Here is a 17,108-nt window from a genome sequence, read left to right as displayed (position 1 = left end):
GCTGGTGCAAGCGGCGTAGAAAGCTTTGGTCAAAGCAAGTCAGACATCTAGGAAGGATGCCGCAGCACACAAAAATAGTTCAAGTGCAAAAAAACTGTGGGTTATTCCATGAAAATACGAGCAAGCGACGTTTCAGCTGCCAGTGCAGCCTTTTTCAAGCAACACAATAGTGACCATACAAAGTATTTATATGTAAATGAACAAACACATCAAACAAATAAGTGATACATCAATAAGTGAAAGAAAGTTACAAAAGGTGCATTTAAGATATAGGGTCCTTCCTATATCTATCTATCTATCTATCTATCTATCTACCTACCTCATATCTATTTAATTTATTAAGAGTCTATCTATTACGTAGGTCCTCCTCTTGTTGGTGGTATATGTCAGCCCAACCTTCCATATTCCCAATCTTTACCTTTTTCTAATAGACCCCCCCCCCCCCCCCCCCCCCTCCTTCCAGCCCTTATTTGTTAATGCTGCCTTGGGAGCCCTCTTCAGGCTCATATCACCCACGGAGAATAGGGGATATCTTGTATGGCCCTTTTTTCCGTAGGCTCTATGGGGGAGATTTATTAAGAAATGTGCAGAGGAAAAATTGCCCATAGCAACAAATCAGATTACTTCTTTCATTTTTTCAGAGGTCTCTGAGCTGATTGGTTGCTATGGGCAACTGGGCAACTTTTCTCTACACAGGTTTTGATAAATATCCCCCTATTTCTCCATAAATCACTTCTATAGTATATACACTGAGGGAATGTCAGAACGGACATCATCAGTTCAGCTTTGTGGTATATAAAATCTGGATCAGCAGATCGCCTCTACTCAAACGTTCTCACTAAGTCCATTTCCCTTCTCTCGCTCTGCAGTCTGCAGTAGTCATGCATATTATAAATTCCAGGGACGGGACGAGTGCTTGTACTTGGCTTACAGTCAGGTTTCCCTCTCCTGAGGTCTTAGATAATGTATCATTTCAGGTTATTTCAGGTGAGGTATGACGTCTGGGACCTGGGTCACATTCATCACTCATATTAATAGTGGCATCGAGCAGCTGCGGGGGTGGGGAGAGCGTAGTGGACATGACTCCTTGGATGGTTTCTTGGCTGAGGTTGTCATGACTTTCACTGCTCTGTGACTTGTTATTCTAGGCAGCTCTGCTGGGTGGTTCCTGGACTGGGTGGAAGTGGATGCCCCGTCACTTGGACAACGTTTGAAATTTCCGTGTGGGCGTTGGCTGGATAAAACAGAAGATGATGGCGCCATCGAGAGATACCTGTTTCCTTCAGATCTGCAGACTGAGCAGTATACACCCTGTATGTAAAGTCTTAAGCAGGATTGTTCATGGGTATTATGGAGCATAGGGGTGTCATACTTTTTATTGGCTTTGTAAAGCCATACTGTTCATGGTGTTATGTGACATAGAAGAGCCATACTGTCCATGGCAATGTGTGACATAGAACAACTATACTGTTCATGGCAATGTGTGACATTAAACTATCATACTGTCCATACCATTGAGTGACATAAAAAACTATACTGTTCATGGCACTGTGTGATGTAGGGAAGCCATATTATTTATGGCACTGTGTGACATACGCGAGCCATACTGTACATGGGATTATGTGAAATAGAACAACCATACTGTCCATGCTATTGAGTAAAATAAAACAACTATACTGTTCATGGCACTGTGTGACATAGGAAAGCCAAATTGTTAATGGCACTGTGTGACATAGGAGAGCTGTACTGTCTAAGGGCATTATGTGACATAAAACAACTACACTCGGACATTTGGAAACCATATTCTCTATTGGCATCAAGTGACATAGAGGAGCCATACTGTCCTAGGAACACTGTGTCACATTGGGAAACCATACTGTCCATGAGCATTATGTGACATAGAAGAACCATACTATCTATTTGGCACTATGGGACATGGGGAAACCATACTGTCCAAGGGGCTTATTGACAAAGGAAACCATACTGTCCACAGGATTATGTGACAGGGAGACCCATACTGCCAATGGGCACTGTGTGACATGGGGAAACCATACTGTCCATGGGGATTATGTGACAGGGAAAGCCATATTGCCTATGGGGATTATGTCACATAGAAGAGTCATAATGTCCATGGGGCTCTCGAACATATGGCAGCCATGCTGTCCTTGGACACTTTGTGACATGGGAAAGCCATACTGTCCATGGGATAATGTGACATAGAAGAGCCATACTGGCCATGGGCACTGTGTCACATAGAGAACCCTGTTAAATCTGTCCATACAAAGTTAGGAACATGTCTTAACAACAAAATGACTGATAAAATCTTCCAGAAGCCCATTCCTGGGATTCCTTTGCAGCAGATTTCTGTGTGTATGTGCCTGTGTTTTAGAAATGGCTCTTCCATTGACAGCGATGTTAATAACACGCTGACGTTGTGTTTATATCTCCCCAGTTGTTCCCTATGAGATCACAGTTTACACAAGTGACATATTTGGCGCTGGGACAGATGCTGATGTCTTCATCGTTCTTTATGGGAGAGATGGAGTGTGCACCCAGCAAAAATCCCTGTGTGTAAACAAGCGGGAGCGCAGGATGTACTTCGAGAGGAATTCTGTGGACCAGTTCATTGTGGAGGTAAAGTTTCCAAGATTTTGCAACTAAAATAATAATTTTTGAACTCCTTTCCCATCATGTGTATAGCAAAAAATAAGGCTACATATAATACACGTCTGGGCAGATTATGCAGCTATCCCACCAACAATAGAGGTCAATACGGATTAGCTCCATTAATCTTTAATAAAGTATAAAATTCCCTATAAAATATACATCACTCCATTTTCCAATATTTTTAACTAAATGATGAAAAAAATAACATAATTGGTATTGCTGTGTGCAGACATATCTGTACCATGGTATAAAATTTTTGATCCCTCAAGTATCAACACCATAATTGAAAAAAATAAATAAAAAATAAAAATAAAAAAACAATATCAGAACTACCAATTTTTGGTCATTCCAAAAAAAAGATAGAATAGAAAGCGGTCAGAAGGTCCAATTTACCCCAAAATAGTGTGGATAAAATTTTTTTTTTTAAATTGCAATGTACATTGAGATATGTTGTATGTATGTAACTGTCCCAGCTGAACTCAGTCATTCAGTCTGTAATACATGGACTTCCCGCTCAGCTGCCTTTCCTTCTCCTCCTGTAAATATTTATACCACTTGTGAAGAATTTCAGGAATCCCACGCTCAATGGACATGGGGCTTTGGTAGCAATACATAACAACCTTTGCTCCTTTCCTTTGGTAGAGCTGAAAAAATCCCCAAAAATGGAGCCATATTATGTAGATTCATTTATTCACAACTCACTGAGCACTTGGCATTACCCGGTCTTCCTACCTTCACCTTGTGAGAGAGGAAAAGCAACGATCTTCAGGAAACTGGGAAAGCTGGGTTGCACGTAGTATGCATACCACCTAACTTTCCCAGCCTCCTGAAGCCCCAGCAGTGGTACTCTGCTCATCCGTCCTGAACTCCTTAGGCTATGTTCACACCACGGAATGTTCGCACTGAAAATCTCTGTGCGGACATTCTGCAGACTGTGGGCGCCGGCGCTAAGACCGCACAGCAATGTGACGTCTCATAGACGGCTATGCATTCCGTGTGGAGTCTGCAGAAAGAATGGACAGGATAATTTTTTTCTGTAGACACGTAAATCAGAATTTCCGTGCAAGAAACATATGGCGTGGAAATTCCGTCGTCTGTACAATGCAGCAGAATCCCATTGAATACAATGGTACTCTGCTTCTGCGGAATATTCGCGTTGGAATTCCGCATGGAAATTCTGAGGTGTGAACATGGCCTTACTGCAGCATTGCCATGCCCTCTCCCTTCCTCCGCAATAAATCTTCTTTCCTCTGCCCTCCCCCTCTCCCTGCTCCCGAACTAATTTTTCTCTGAACCTGCCAGCCGGACAGTTGAATCATACTTTACCATGATGTAGGATGTTTAAAACTCCCGAACAATCTCTGCAACCCAACAGTACACCATATAACAGCATTTTACAATGAACTAATGCAAAACACATAGCAAATTATAGTGCTATGGCTGGTAATAAAATACCAATCATTTTCCACTAGCAGTGTCCTAATAGGACACTACAACTCAACTAACATCCACACCCTCGGTTCTGCTAGTTCTCCATCATAGCTTATCCCATTCTCTTGTGTTGCACCTACACTCTAGAGTGCATTGCATTAGGTCGTCATCCCTCATAACATTGCCCCGACATCTTTTGCTGTGGTAGAAAGTTGGGTAAGTCTCTCAAGGCTGTCAAAAAAAATCCAATGAATAATTAAACAATATAATTAATCAATAATTAATCAGTTAGCCATGAATAATACATGTCCTGTCTCTTTAACCATGGCTAAAGAGGTTATCTTGTGACAATTAAACAATATAATTAATCAATATTTGATCAGTAATCAGTAATTGATGCTGCTGTCTCTTTAACCGTGACTCTCCTGACCACCCCCTCCTCTTAAGACATCCACGCCGAGGACAAAAAGTATTATAAGATGGACATTCAGTTGAATGGCTGACCCTATATATAAACATAACATTGACAGGCTAGATCAGTGTTTGCCTACCAGGGTGCCTCCAGCTGCTGCAAAACTACAACTCCCAACATGCCCGGACAGCCGTTGGCTGTCCGGACATGTTGGGAGTTGTAGTTTTGCAGCAGCTGGAGGCAAACTGGTTGGGAAACTCTGGGCTAGATCCTCTCCTACTTAGTGTCTGGTTCATATAATTCTACTGGTTGCTAAGGGAAACAGTCAGCAAGCTAGTGGTGGGCTTGTGCTAGTACACTGAAGTCAATCTGAACAAACCGAGCTGCAGTGTAAACAATAATGTAGAAGGAAAAGAGAAAGGTGGATTTCTCTCTTCTCTCCATTGACCCACACACAGAGCCGGTTCTGTTTATAGGCAAAATAGGCAGCCGCCTAGAGCGCCCATTTGATGGGGGCGCCACTCTGCCCGCTGCAAGAAAGTTAGTAGCCAGCAGCCAGCATCCAAAGCACCCGCTGTTCAACCGAAGCACCCGCTCAGCAGGGCACGCCCAACCCCCCCGGTACCATAATATTCTGCATTCTTCAGCCGCAGTGCCACCTCTGAAGTCAAACAGGCAGGTACTGACATTGTGTGCGTCTCCATACATCCGTTTCATGAGGGGTGTTTTGCTACAGTATGTCACTCCAGTAGTCAGGGGCACGTGGGGCACGTCAAAGGACGAAGCCAATGGGCAGGGCCACGGAGCAGCAAAATGAGCTTTCCCCTAGGGTGGCAAAAATCCTTGCACCAGCCCTGTCCACACATACTGTATCGGATGAGATGAGCTTACGTTCGGAGGATTTGGGAATAATTTGCTGTTGGAAGAATCTGCCAGCAGTTAAAAGCAGTCACACAAATCCACAGATAATCGCAGGGTCAGCGTGTAGCAGAGCTACATGACAAACTCAGCTCTGCTACATCTGTATTCATTCGGAGCTTACTGATCCACAGTTAGCTGTAGTAAATTCACAGCTGGAGGATCAGTGCGGAAAGCTTCCCTACCCAGCTTCTCTGTCGCAGTCGGAGATAATAGGCTGCTTGCTGAATTATTCAGCGGTGGATGACAGGCTCTGTCAGTGATTACCGTGCCCGGAATGTAATACGCCTCGTTCACACATTTCGTGACTGACACCTTCCCGTTCATTTTGTGTTTTTTTTTTTTTTTATACTGTCCCAAAATCGACTTCCGCTTGACCCACATAAAAGCCAGTGTCTGTCTCACTGACTCCTGTTCTCACCCGTCCTGCAGCTCGAGGACATTGGCGACGTGATAGAAAAGATCCGCATTGGGCACAACAGCACGGGCATCAATTCCGGGTGGCACTTGGACAGAGTGGAAATTCGTAGACTTTTACCGAATGGAAAGGTGTGTTATAAAACTACTGGAACCATTTATTTACATATGTATTAATAAATTGTAACATTATAATAAAATATGATTTATTATTATTATAAATATGCATTTTATATCGTATTTTATGTTGTATTTTGAAATATTATTATAATTATTGTTATTATTATAATAATTATTATATGTGTATAATATATCTGTGTGTGTACATATATATATATATGTATAAATATATATTATTTATTATTATATATGTGTATTATATATTTTTAAATTATTTATTATTATTGTTATTATTATATGTGTGTAATACAGTGGGGCAAAAAAATATTTAGTCAGCCACCAATTGTGCAAGTTCTCCCACTTAAAAAGATGAGAGAGGCCTGTAATTTTCATCATTGGTATACATCAACTATGAGACACATAATGAGAAAAAAAATACATAGAATCACATTGTCTGATTTTTAAAGAATTTATTTGCAAATTATGGTGGAAAATAAGTATTTGGTCACCTATAAACAAGCAAGATTTCTGGCTCTCACAGACATGTAACTTCTTCTTTAAGAGTCTCCTCTGTCCTCCACTCGTTACCTGTATTAATGGCACCTGATTGAACTTGTTATCAGTATAAAAGACACCTGTCCACAACCTCAAACAGTCACACTCCAAACACCACAATGGCCAAGACCAAAGAGCTGTCGAAGGACACCAGAAACACAATTGTAGACCTGCACCAGGCTGGGAAGACTGAATCTGCAATAGGCAAGCAGCTTGGTGTGAAGAAGTCAACTGTGGGAGCAATTTTTAGAAAATGGAAGACATACAAGGCCATTGATAATCCCCCTCGATCTGGGCCTCCACGCAAGATCTCACCCCGTGGTGTCAAAATGGTCACAAGAATGGTGAGCAAAAATCCCAGAGCCACACGGGGGACCTATTGAATGACCTGCAGAGAGCTGGGACCAAAGTAACAAAGGCTACCATTAATAACACACTACGCTGCCAGGGACTCAAATCATGCAGTGCCAGACGTGTCCCTCTACTTAAGCCAGTACATGTCTGGACCCATTTGAAATTTTCTAGACAGCATTTGGATAATGCAGAAGAGGATTGGGAGAATGTCATAATGTCAGATAAAACCAAAGTAGAACTTTTTGGTAAAAACTCCACACGTTGTGTTTGGAGGAGAAAGAATGCTGAGTTGCACCCAAAGAGCACCATACCTACTGTGAAGCATGGGGTTGGAAACATAATGCTTTGGGGCTTTTCTTCTGCTAAGGGACTAGGATGACTGATCCGTGTAAAGGAAAGAATAAATGGGGCCATGTATCATGAGATTTTGAGTGAAAACCTCCTTCCATCAGCAAGGGCATTGAAGATGAAATGTGGTTTCAGCATGACAAAACACACCGCCCGGGCAATGAAGGAGTGGCTTCGTAAGAAGCATTTCAAGGTCCTGGGGTGGCCTAGCCAGTCTCCAGATCTCAACCCCATAAAAAAACTTTGGAGGGAGTTGAAAGTCCATGTTGCCCAGCGGCAGCCCCAAAACATCACTGCTCTAGAGGAGATCTGCATGGAGCCAAAATACCAGCAACAGTGTGTGTGAAAACCTTGTGAAGACTTACAGAAAATGTTTGACCTCTGTCATTGCCAACAAAGGGTATATAACAAAGTATTGAGATTAACTTTTCTTATTGACCAAATACGTATTTTTACCATAATTTGCTAATAAATTCTTTAAAAATCAGTGATTTTATGGATTTTTTTCTGATTCTGTCTCTCATAGTTGAGGTATACCTATGATGAAAATTACAGGCCTCGCTCATCTTTTTAAGTGGGAGAACTTGCACAATTGGTGGCTGACTAAATACTTTTTCGCTCACTGTATATATTATAATAATAATAATATTTATTTTATATGTGTATATATATAGATATATTATTTATTATTGCATATGTGCATTATATATTATTTTTCACTATTATCAATATTATTATTAATAATAATGATAATAATAAATCTCAGTCTTCTGCAACCTGTAGTTCTCCAACTGTTGCAAAACTACAGCTCCCAGCATGCCTGGACAGCCTCAGGCCCGGAAAGCCTTATACTTTTCTTTGGTTTAATTTATGTGAGAAGAGACCCTTAAAGGAGAAGTATTGTGCACAAAAGTGTGCCCCCTATCCAAAGGATAGGGAACAAGTTTTAGATAGCGGGGGGTTGACTGCTTGGACCTCCCGTGATCTACTGCATGGAACCCCAGCTCTCCTCTGGAACAGAACATGTCAACCCCAACATGAAGCAGCGGCCAACATTCCCCCTCCATGTATCTTTATAGGAGAGCTGGAGATAACCGAACACGATCTAAATCTTATCCCCTATATCCTTTCTATAGTTTTTGTGCGTAATAATTCTCCTTTAACCCCTTAACGACGCAGGACGTATATTTATGTCCTGCGCCGGCTCCCGCGATATGAAGCGGGATCGCGCCGCGGCTAATACCACACATCGCCGATCGCGGCGATGTGCGGTATTAACCCTCTAGAAGCGGCGGTCAAAGCTGACCGCCGCTTCTAAAGTGCAACTGAAAGTATCCCGGCTGCTCAGTCGGGCTGTTCGGGACCGCCGCGGTGAAATCGCGGCATCCCGAACAGCTGATCGGACACCGGGAGGGCTCTTACCTGCCTCCTCGGTGTCCGATCGACGAATGACTGCTCCGTGCCTGAGATCCAGGCAGGAGCAGTCAAGCGCCGATAATGCTGATCACAGGCGTGTTAATACACGCCTGTGATCAGGATGAGAGATCAGTGTGTGCAGTGTTATAGGTCCCTATGGGACCTATAACACTGCAAAAAAAAAGTAAAAAAAAAGTGTTAATAAAGGTCATTTAACCCCTTCCTTAATAAAAGTTTGAATCACCCCCCTTTTCCCATAAAAAAAATAAAACAGTGTAAAAAAAAAAAATAAATAAACATATGTAGTATCGCCGCGTGCGTAAATGTCCGAACTATAAAAATATATCATTAATTAAGCCGTACCTTCAATGGCGTACGCGCAAAAAAATTCCAAAGTCCAAAAAAGCGTATTTTGGTCACTTTTTATAACATTAAAAAATTAATAAAAAGTGATCAAAAAGTCCGATCAAAACAAAAATCATACCAATAAAAACTTCAGATCACGGCGCAAAAAATGAGTCCTCATACCGCCCCGTACGTGGAAAAATAAAAAAGTTATAGGGGTCAGAAGATGACATTTTTAAACGTATAAATTTTCCTGCATGTAGTTATGATTTTTTCCAGAAGTGCGACAAAATCAAACCTATATAAGTAGGGTATCATTTTAACCGTATGGACCTACAGAATAATAATAAGGTGTAATTTTTACCGAAATATGCACTGCGTAGAAACGGAAGCCCCCAAAAGTTACAAAATGGCGTTTTTTTTTTCGATTTTGTCGCACAATGATTTTTTTTTCCGTTTCGCCGTGCATTTTTGGGTAAAATGATTAATGTCACTGCAAAGTAGAATTGGCGACGCAAAAAATAAGCCATAATATGGATTTTTAGGTGGAAAATTGAAAGGGTTATGATTTTTAAAAGGTAAGGAGGAAAAAACGAAAGTGCAAAAACGGAAAAACCCTGAGTCCTTAAGGGGTTAAAGGGGTTATCCAGCAGCTCGATCGCCCCAGCAGACACCCCTTATGGTTGCAATACAGGAAATATAGGGACAAGAATAGGGACAGAGACATTTGGGGTATTCAAAGATGTATGAAGATGAGATATTAAGGGACATACCATCAGCCAAAGCCTATCTGTGCATGCTGGGAGTATTAGTTTTGCAACAGCTAAAGGTTGAGAAACAACTTTTCTTTAAGCAATTGTACATGGCAACTGCTAAGAATCCTTGAGTTATTGCGAAACCCCTCATTATACTTAGTCGCTGTATACAATTGCTTAAAGAAACATTAGGGCAGTGTTTTCCAACCTGCGTGCCTCCAGCTGTCTCCAGCTACAATTCCCAGCATTCCCAGACTGCCAGTTGTATATGGCGACTGGTAAGAAGCCATGAGTTATTAACTAAATGTTCCTTCCATGCGGTCAGGGCTCACAGACAGTCACCTTCCCCTGTGATCGATGGTTGGCCAAGTCTGAAGATGACGGAGAAACCATCAGGGAGCTCGTCCCTTCGGACATCTTCACCGAAAAGCTGGCAAAGGACGGAACTCTCAAACAGATTGAAATGGAGGTTGAAGACCCTCTGGAGAGTAAGGCCCACTAAAGTCTTTACAACTCATCTGACACCTAAGCCCTCATTTACTATCGGATTTTCGTGTTAATTTTAAAGAGAAAAAAAAGGCACAGGCAAAGCATTTTACTATATTTATTAACATCATGCGTCAAAGTTTGCCTTTTTTTCCCCCTGAAATATGAAATTTGCCAAACATGTTGCAAAATTTATAGAAAAGAGTAATATGCACTCACCGCTAGGCTTTGGTCGTTAATCCGTGGAGTCCAGGGACATGGGTAAACTCGGCGTGTTCTAGGAGCGCTCGAAGGCTACACCGGTAGTTTCGCGGGATTAACCCACTTCATCCGGCCTCTAGTTTACGTCATTGCGTCTCCTTTTTTATACGTGTGTGCTCTGTGGAAGTAACCATAGGAACCGGTAAACAAGTGTATGGGTCGTGGGAAAAACAAAACCCGGCTAGTATATTAAAACCATATTACTCTTTTCTATATGCGATTTGTGATACTGCAGCTTTCCCAATATGCACCCCACAGGTGGTCGCAGTACAAGGATACCTGGATGGCCATAAATGGAGGTATATGAGACTTTGATATTCCAGTCCAATTAGGAGCGGTATATTGTATTGACCCGATGAGTGCCCCCTCTCGCTCTCTTGCTTAGTATATGTTGCAAAGTTTGCCTATTTTTCCCACCAATCAGTTTTTTTCCCCCAAATGTGCCAAAGTTTGCTTATTTTTCCAAACATTCAATTATTTTTTTCTTCCCGAAAAATGAATGTTGCAAAACATTTGCCAAAGGTTCCATATTTTCCCATCATTCAGTTATTTTTATTTTATTCCGAAATGTGGGCATGGCAAAGTCTTTTATGAAATTTGGCAAACATGTGCCAAAGTTTACCATTCCATTATTTATTTATTTATTTATTTATTTTTGCCAAAAGATGAAATAAGCAAAACATGTGGAAAAGTTTCCAGATTTTTTCAGCCATTCTGTTATTTTTTTATTTTTGGAAAATGTGATCATGGCCTAATGATTTATGAAATGTGCCAAATATGTGCCAAAGTTTGCCTGTTTTTTTGACCGTTCTGTTATTTTGTTTTCTTGCTTCTTACTGAAATTTCAGTCATTTATAAAATTTGCTAAACTTGCCAAAGTTTGTCGATTTTTCTAACCATTCCATTCCATTATTTATTCATTTTTCACTAAATGCGGGTGTGACCGAGTCATTTTTAAAATTTGCCATGCGTGCCAAAGTTGGCCTATTTTCCGGACCATTCCTTTATTTCTTAATTTTTTTCCTCAAAATGTGACCATGGTTTTAATTTATTTTCTTCTTCATCAGCCGAGTAATTTAAGAATTTTTTCACCCTGTTTTTGGTATCTTTTCAGGCTGTGATTTTTTCACTTTCAAAAGCGAGGTTAAAAGCTTTGGCGCACTTTGGCTTTTTTGCCTATCGCAAAAATGTCCCTTACATGTGAAAACACATTTATACGTAAAAGGCAAAATGGAAAAAAAAACATAGTATCAGGTATATGTCTGTAAGCAGACGTAAATGGACAGCATACCTGATCATTGTATTATCATCCCATCTGTAGACAGCATACCTGATTAATTTACAACAATCCCATCTTGACGCGTTTCGAGCGCATGCGCTCCAAACGCATCTAGATAGAATTGTAATGATTCTGTGCATTGCAATGGAGAATTGAGTCTGTAATGTATTAACTAAGTGAAAGTTTTATTGCAGAAGCCTCTTCTTTCTAATGCTAATGTGACTGTCGCTGCCGAGGTTTACAGGGGCTGTATATCCCCAAGCACCACTACAGACACAGCATCTGCTACCATGTCCCCACATGTCCATGTCTGGACAAAGCTCCCATGATTTATACCGCGCAATGTCGGGGGCCTCCAGACATCTCCCATAACAAAAGCCGGGGCTAATGTGCTGCATTAATGGGCATTAACCTGTATTGTTACTCACAGTTCACCCATCTGTTCCTGCAGAGATTTCTATACTGGGCAAAGTCTATATACTTTGCAGCCTGGGGTGCAAAGTCTAGGGCACGTTCCTTGGTTCCGAGCATTCTCATTTTCTCATTTCTTGCATTATTTTTTTTTTTTCAATTCCCGACTTAATGTTAGATTTTTGTATTTCTTAAATATTTTATCATCATTATTATTTCATGCAATTTCTTTTTTTTACACAGCTATAACCTAATATGTGTAGTTTGTATAGACAGACAGACATATAGATATGAGACAGATAGATCGATAGATATGCATAAATAGAGAGATAGATAGACATGAGATAGATAGATAAATATGAGATAGATAGATAGATAGATAGACACAGGTAAAACTCGAAAAATTTTAATATCATGTAAAGTTCATTTATTACAGCAATGCAACTTAAATGGTGAAACTAATACAGTGGGGCAAAAAAGTTTTTAGTCAGCCACCAATTGTGCAAGTTCTCCCACTTAACCCCTTAAGGACCAGGCCATTTTATACCTTAAGGACCGGAGCGTTTTTTGCAATTCTGACCACTGTCACTTTAAACATTAATAACTCTGGAATGCTTTTAGTTATCATTCTGATTCCGAGATTGTTTTTTCGTGACATATTCTACTTTAACTTAGTGGTAAAATTTTATGGTAACTTGCATCCTTTCTTGGTGAAAAATCCCAAAATTTGATGAAAAAAATGAAAATTTTGCATTTTTCTAACTTTGAAGCTCTCTGCTTGTAAGGAAAATGGATATTCAAAATATATTTTTTTGGGGTTCACATATACAATATGTCTACTTTATGTTTGCATCATAAAATTTATGAGTTTTTACTTTTGGAAGACACCATAGGGCTTCAAAGTTCAGTAGCAATTTTGAAATTTTTCACAAAATTTTCAAACTCACTATTTTTCAGGGACCAGTTCAGTTTTGAAGTGGATTTGAAGGGTCTTCATATTATAAATACCCCATAAAAGACCCCATTATAAAAACTACACCCCCTAAAGTATTCAAAAAAACATTCAGTAAGTGTATTAACCCTTTAGGTGTTTCACAGGAATAGCAGCAAAATGAAGGAGAAAATTCAAAATCTTCATTTTTTACACTCGCATGTTCTTGTAGACCCAATTTTTGAATTTTTATAAGGGGTAAAAAGGAGAAAATTTTTACTTGTATTTGAAACCCAATTTCTCTCGAGTAAGCACATACCTCATATGTCTATGTTAATTGTTCAGCGGGCGCAGTAGAGGGCTCAGAAGGGAAGGAGCGACAAATGGTTTTTGGGGGGCATGCCGCATTTAGGAAGCCCCTATGGTGCCAGGACAGCAAAAAAAAACACATGGCATACCATTTTGGAAACTAGACCCCTCAGGGAACGTAACAAGGGGTAAAGTGAACCTTAATATCCTACAGGTGATTCACGACTTTTGCATATGTAAAAAAAATATATATTTTTTTTACCTAAAATGCTTGGTTTCCCAAAAATTTTACATTTTTAAAAAGGGTAATAGCAGAAAATACCCCCCAAAATTTGAAGCCCAATTTCTCCCGATACAGAAAACACCTCGCATGGGGGTGAAAAGTGCTCTGCTGGTGCACTACAGGTCTCAGAAGAGAAGGAGTCACATTTGGCTTTTTGAAAGCAAATTTTGCTCTGGGGGCATGCCGCATTTAGGAAGCCCCTATGGTGCCAGAACAGCAAAAAAAAAACACATGGCATACCATTTTGGAAACTAGACCCCTCGGGGAACGTAACAAGGGGTAACGTGAACCTTAATGCCCTACAGGTGTTTCACGACTTTTGCATATGTAAAAAAAAATAATTTTTTTTTACCTAAAATGCTTGTTTTCCCAAAATGTTTACATTTTTAAAAAGGGTAATAAAGGAAAATACCCCCCAAAATTTGAAGCCCAATTTCTCCCGATTCAGAAAACACCCCATATGGGTGTGAAAAGTGCTCTGCTGGCGCACTACAGGTCTCAGAAGAGAAGGAGTAACATTTGGCTTTTTGAAAGCGAATTTTGCTCTGGGGGCATGCCGCATTTAGGAAGCCCCTATGGTGCCAGGACAGCAAAAAAAAAACACATGGCATACCATTTTGGAAACTAGACCCCTCGGGGAACGTAACAAGGGGTAATTTGAACCTTAATACCCTACAGGTGTTTCACGACTTTTGCATATGTAAAAAAATATATATTTTTTTTACCTAAAATGCTTGTTTTCCCAAAAATTTTACATTTTTTAAAAGGGTAATAGCAGAAAATACCCCCCAAAATTTGAAGCCCAATTTCTCCCGAGTACGGCGATACCCCATATGTGGCCCTAAACTGTTGCCTTGAAATACGACAGCGCTCCAAAGTGAGAGCGCCATACGCATTTGAGGCCTAAATTAGGGATTGCATAGGGGTGGACATAGGGGAATTCTACGCCAGTGATTCCCAAACAGGGTGCCTCCAGCTGTTGTAAAACTCCCAGCATGCCTGGACAGTCAACGGCTATCTGGCAATACTGGGAGTAGTTGTTTTGCAACAGCTGGAGGCTCCGTTTTGGAAACAGTGGCGTACCAGACGTTTTTCATTTTTATTGGGGAGGGGAGGGGGGCTGTGTAGGGGAATGTGTATATGTAGTGTTTTTTACTTTTTATTTTATTGTGTGTTAGTGTAGTGTAGTGTTTTTAGGGTACAGTCACACGGGCGGGGGTTCACAGTAGTTTCTCGCTGGCAGTTTGAGCTACGGCAGAAAATTTGACGCAGCTCAAACTTGCAGCCGGATACTTACTGTAATCCTCCGCCCATGTGAGTGTACCCTGTACGTTCACATTGGGGGGGACATCCAGCTGTTGCAAAACTACAACTCCCAGCATGTACGGTCTATCAGTGCATGCTGGGAGTTGTAGTTTTGCAACCGCTGGAGGCTCCGTTTTGGAAACAGTGGCGTACCAGACGTTTTTCATTTTTATTGGGGAGGGGGGCTGTGTAGGGGTATGTGTATATGTGGTGTTTTTTACTTTTTATTTTATTGTGTGTTAGTGTAGTGTAGTGTTTTTAGGGTACAGTCGCACGGGCGGGGGGTTCACAGTCGTTTCTCGCTGGCAGTTTGAGCTGCGGCAGAAATTTTGCCGCACCTCAAACTTGCAGCCGGATACTTACTGTAATCCTCCGCCCATGTGAGTGTACCCTGTACATTCACATTGGGGGGGGGGGGGGGACATCCAGCTGTTGCAAAACTACAACTCCCAGCATGTACGGTCTATCAGTGCATGCTGGGAGTTGTAGTTTTGCAACAGCTGGATGCACACTGGTTGTGAAACACCGAGTTTGGTAACAAACTCAGTGTTTTGCAACCAGTGTGCCTTCAGCTGTTGCAAAAGCTACAACCCCCAGCATGTACGGACAGCGGAAGGGCATGCTGGGTGTTGTAGTTATGCAACAGCTGGAGGCATACTACTTTGGCTGGGGATGCTGGGGATTGTAGTTATGCAACAGCTGGAGACACACTGGTTTGCTACTTAACTCAGTGTGCCTTCAGCTGTTGCAAAACTACAACTCTCAGCAGTCACCGACAGCCAACGGGCATGCTGGGAGTTGTAGTTATGCAACCACCAGATGCACCACTACAACTCCCAGCATGCACTTTAGCTGATTGTGCAAGCTGGGAGTTGTAGTTACACAACAGCTGAAGGTGCACTTTTCCATAGAAAGAATGTGCCTCCAGCTGTTGCAAAACTACAAGTCCCAGCATACCCATAAGGGCATGCTGGGAGTTGTGGTGGTCTGCCTCCTGCTGTTGCATAACTACAGCTCCCAGCATGCCCTTTTTGCATGCTGGGAGCTGTTGCTAAGCAACAGCAGGAGGCTGTCACTCACCTCCAACGATCCTCGTTGCACCAGGTCAGTCCCTCGTCGTCTCCGCCGCCGCCGCTGCTCCTGGGGCCCCGATCCCAACAGGGGTGCCGGGGATCGGGGTCCCCAGCACCCGGGGTGCACGTCCCGCACCCGCTCACGTCCTCCGGAAGAGGGGCGGAGCGGGTTGCGGGAGTGACACCCGCAGCAGGCGCCCTGATTGGTCGGCCGGTAATCCGGCCGACGAATCAGGGCGATCGTGAGGTGGCACCAGTGCCACCTCACCCCTGCTGCCTCTGGCTGTTCGGGGCCGTCTCTGACGGCCCCGATCAGCCAATAATTCCGGGTCACCGGGTCACTGGAGACCCGATTGACCCGGAATCCGCCGCAGATCGCTGGACTGAATTGTCCAGCGATCTGCGGCCATCGCCGACATGGGGGGTCATAATGACCCCCCTGGGCGATATGCCCCGATGCCTGCTGAACGATTTCAGCAGGCATCGGGGACCGGCTCCGCTCCAGATGGTTGCGGGGGGCCGGTAAAACACATGACGTTCTCATACGTCATGTGTCCTTAAGGACTCGGAAATGGAGACATATGAGAACGTCATGTGTCCTTAAGGGGTTAAAAAGATGAGAGAGGCCTGTAGTTTTCCTCATTGGTATACCTCAACTATGAGACACATAATGAGAAAAAATAAATCCATAGAATCACATTGTCTGATTTTTAAACAATTTATTTGCAAATTATGGTGGAAAATAAGTATTTGGTCACCTACAAACAAGCAAGATTTCTGGCTCTCACAGACCTTTAACTTCTTCTTTAAGAGTCTCCTCTGTCTCCACCTGTGACCTGTATTAATGGCACCTGTTTGAACTTGTTATCAGTATAAAAGACACCTGTCCACAACCTCAAACAGTCACACTCCAAACTCCACTAAATGGCCAAGACCAAAGAGCTGTTGAAGGACACCAGAAACAAAATTGTAGACCTGCACCAGGCTGGGAAGACTAAATCTGCAATAGGCAAGTAGTTTGGTGTGAATAAA

At 42.0% G+C, this 17,108-nt stretch overlaps 1 protein-coding gene across 6 annotated transcripts in view; it reads left to right on the top strand.

Annotated features, from left to right (window-relative positions):
• LOXHD1 (lipoxygenase homology PLAT domains 1) overlaps positions 1-17,108 on the top strand; it is a 239,834-nt gene that overhangs the window by 188,889 nt on the left and 33,837 nt on the right. For all 6 annotated transcript variants that reach the window (XM_056543231.1, XM_056543249.1, XM_056543258.1 and 3 more), the window contains 4 exons: positions 1,149-1,313; positions 2,453-2,634; positions 5,861-5,977; positions 10,064-10,226. In XM_056543231.1, coding sequence (XP_056399206.1) covers positions 1,149-1,313; positions 2,453-2,634; positions 5,861-5,977; positions 10,064-10,226 — 627 coding nt within the window. The remainder of the gene's footprint in view (positions 1-1,148; positions 1,314-2,452; positions 2,635-5,860; positions 5,978-10,063; positions 10,227-17,108) is intronic.

The sequence above is a fragment of the Hyla sarda genome, chromosome 1 (assembly GCF_029499605.1).
Source record: "Hyla sarda isolate aHylSar1 chromosome 1, aHylSar1.hap1, whole genome shotgun sequence".
NCBI classification, from domain to species: domain Eukaryota; kingdom Metazoa; phylum Chordata; class Amphibia; order Anura; family Hylidae; genus Hyla; species Hyla sarda.
This window is presented reverse-complemented; position numbering and strand designations above follow the sequence as displayed.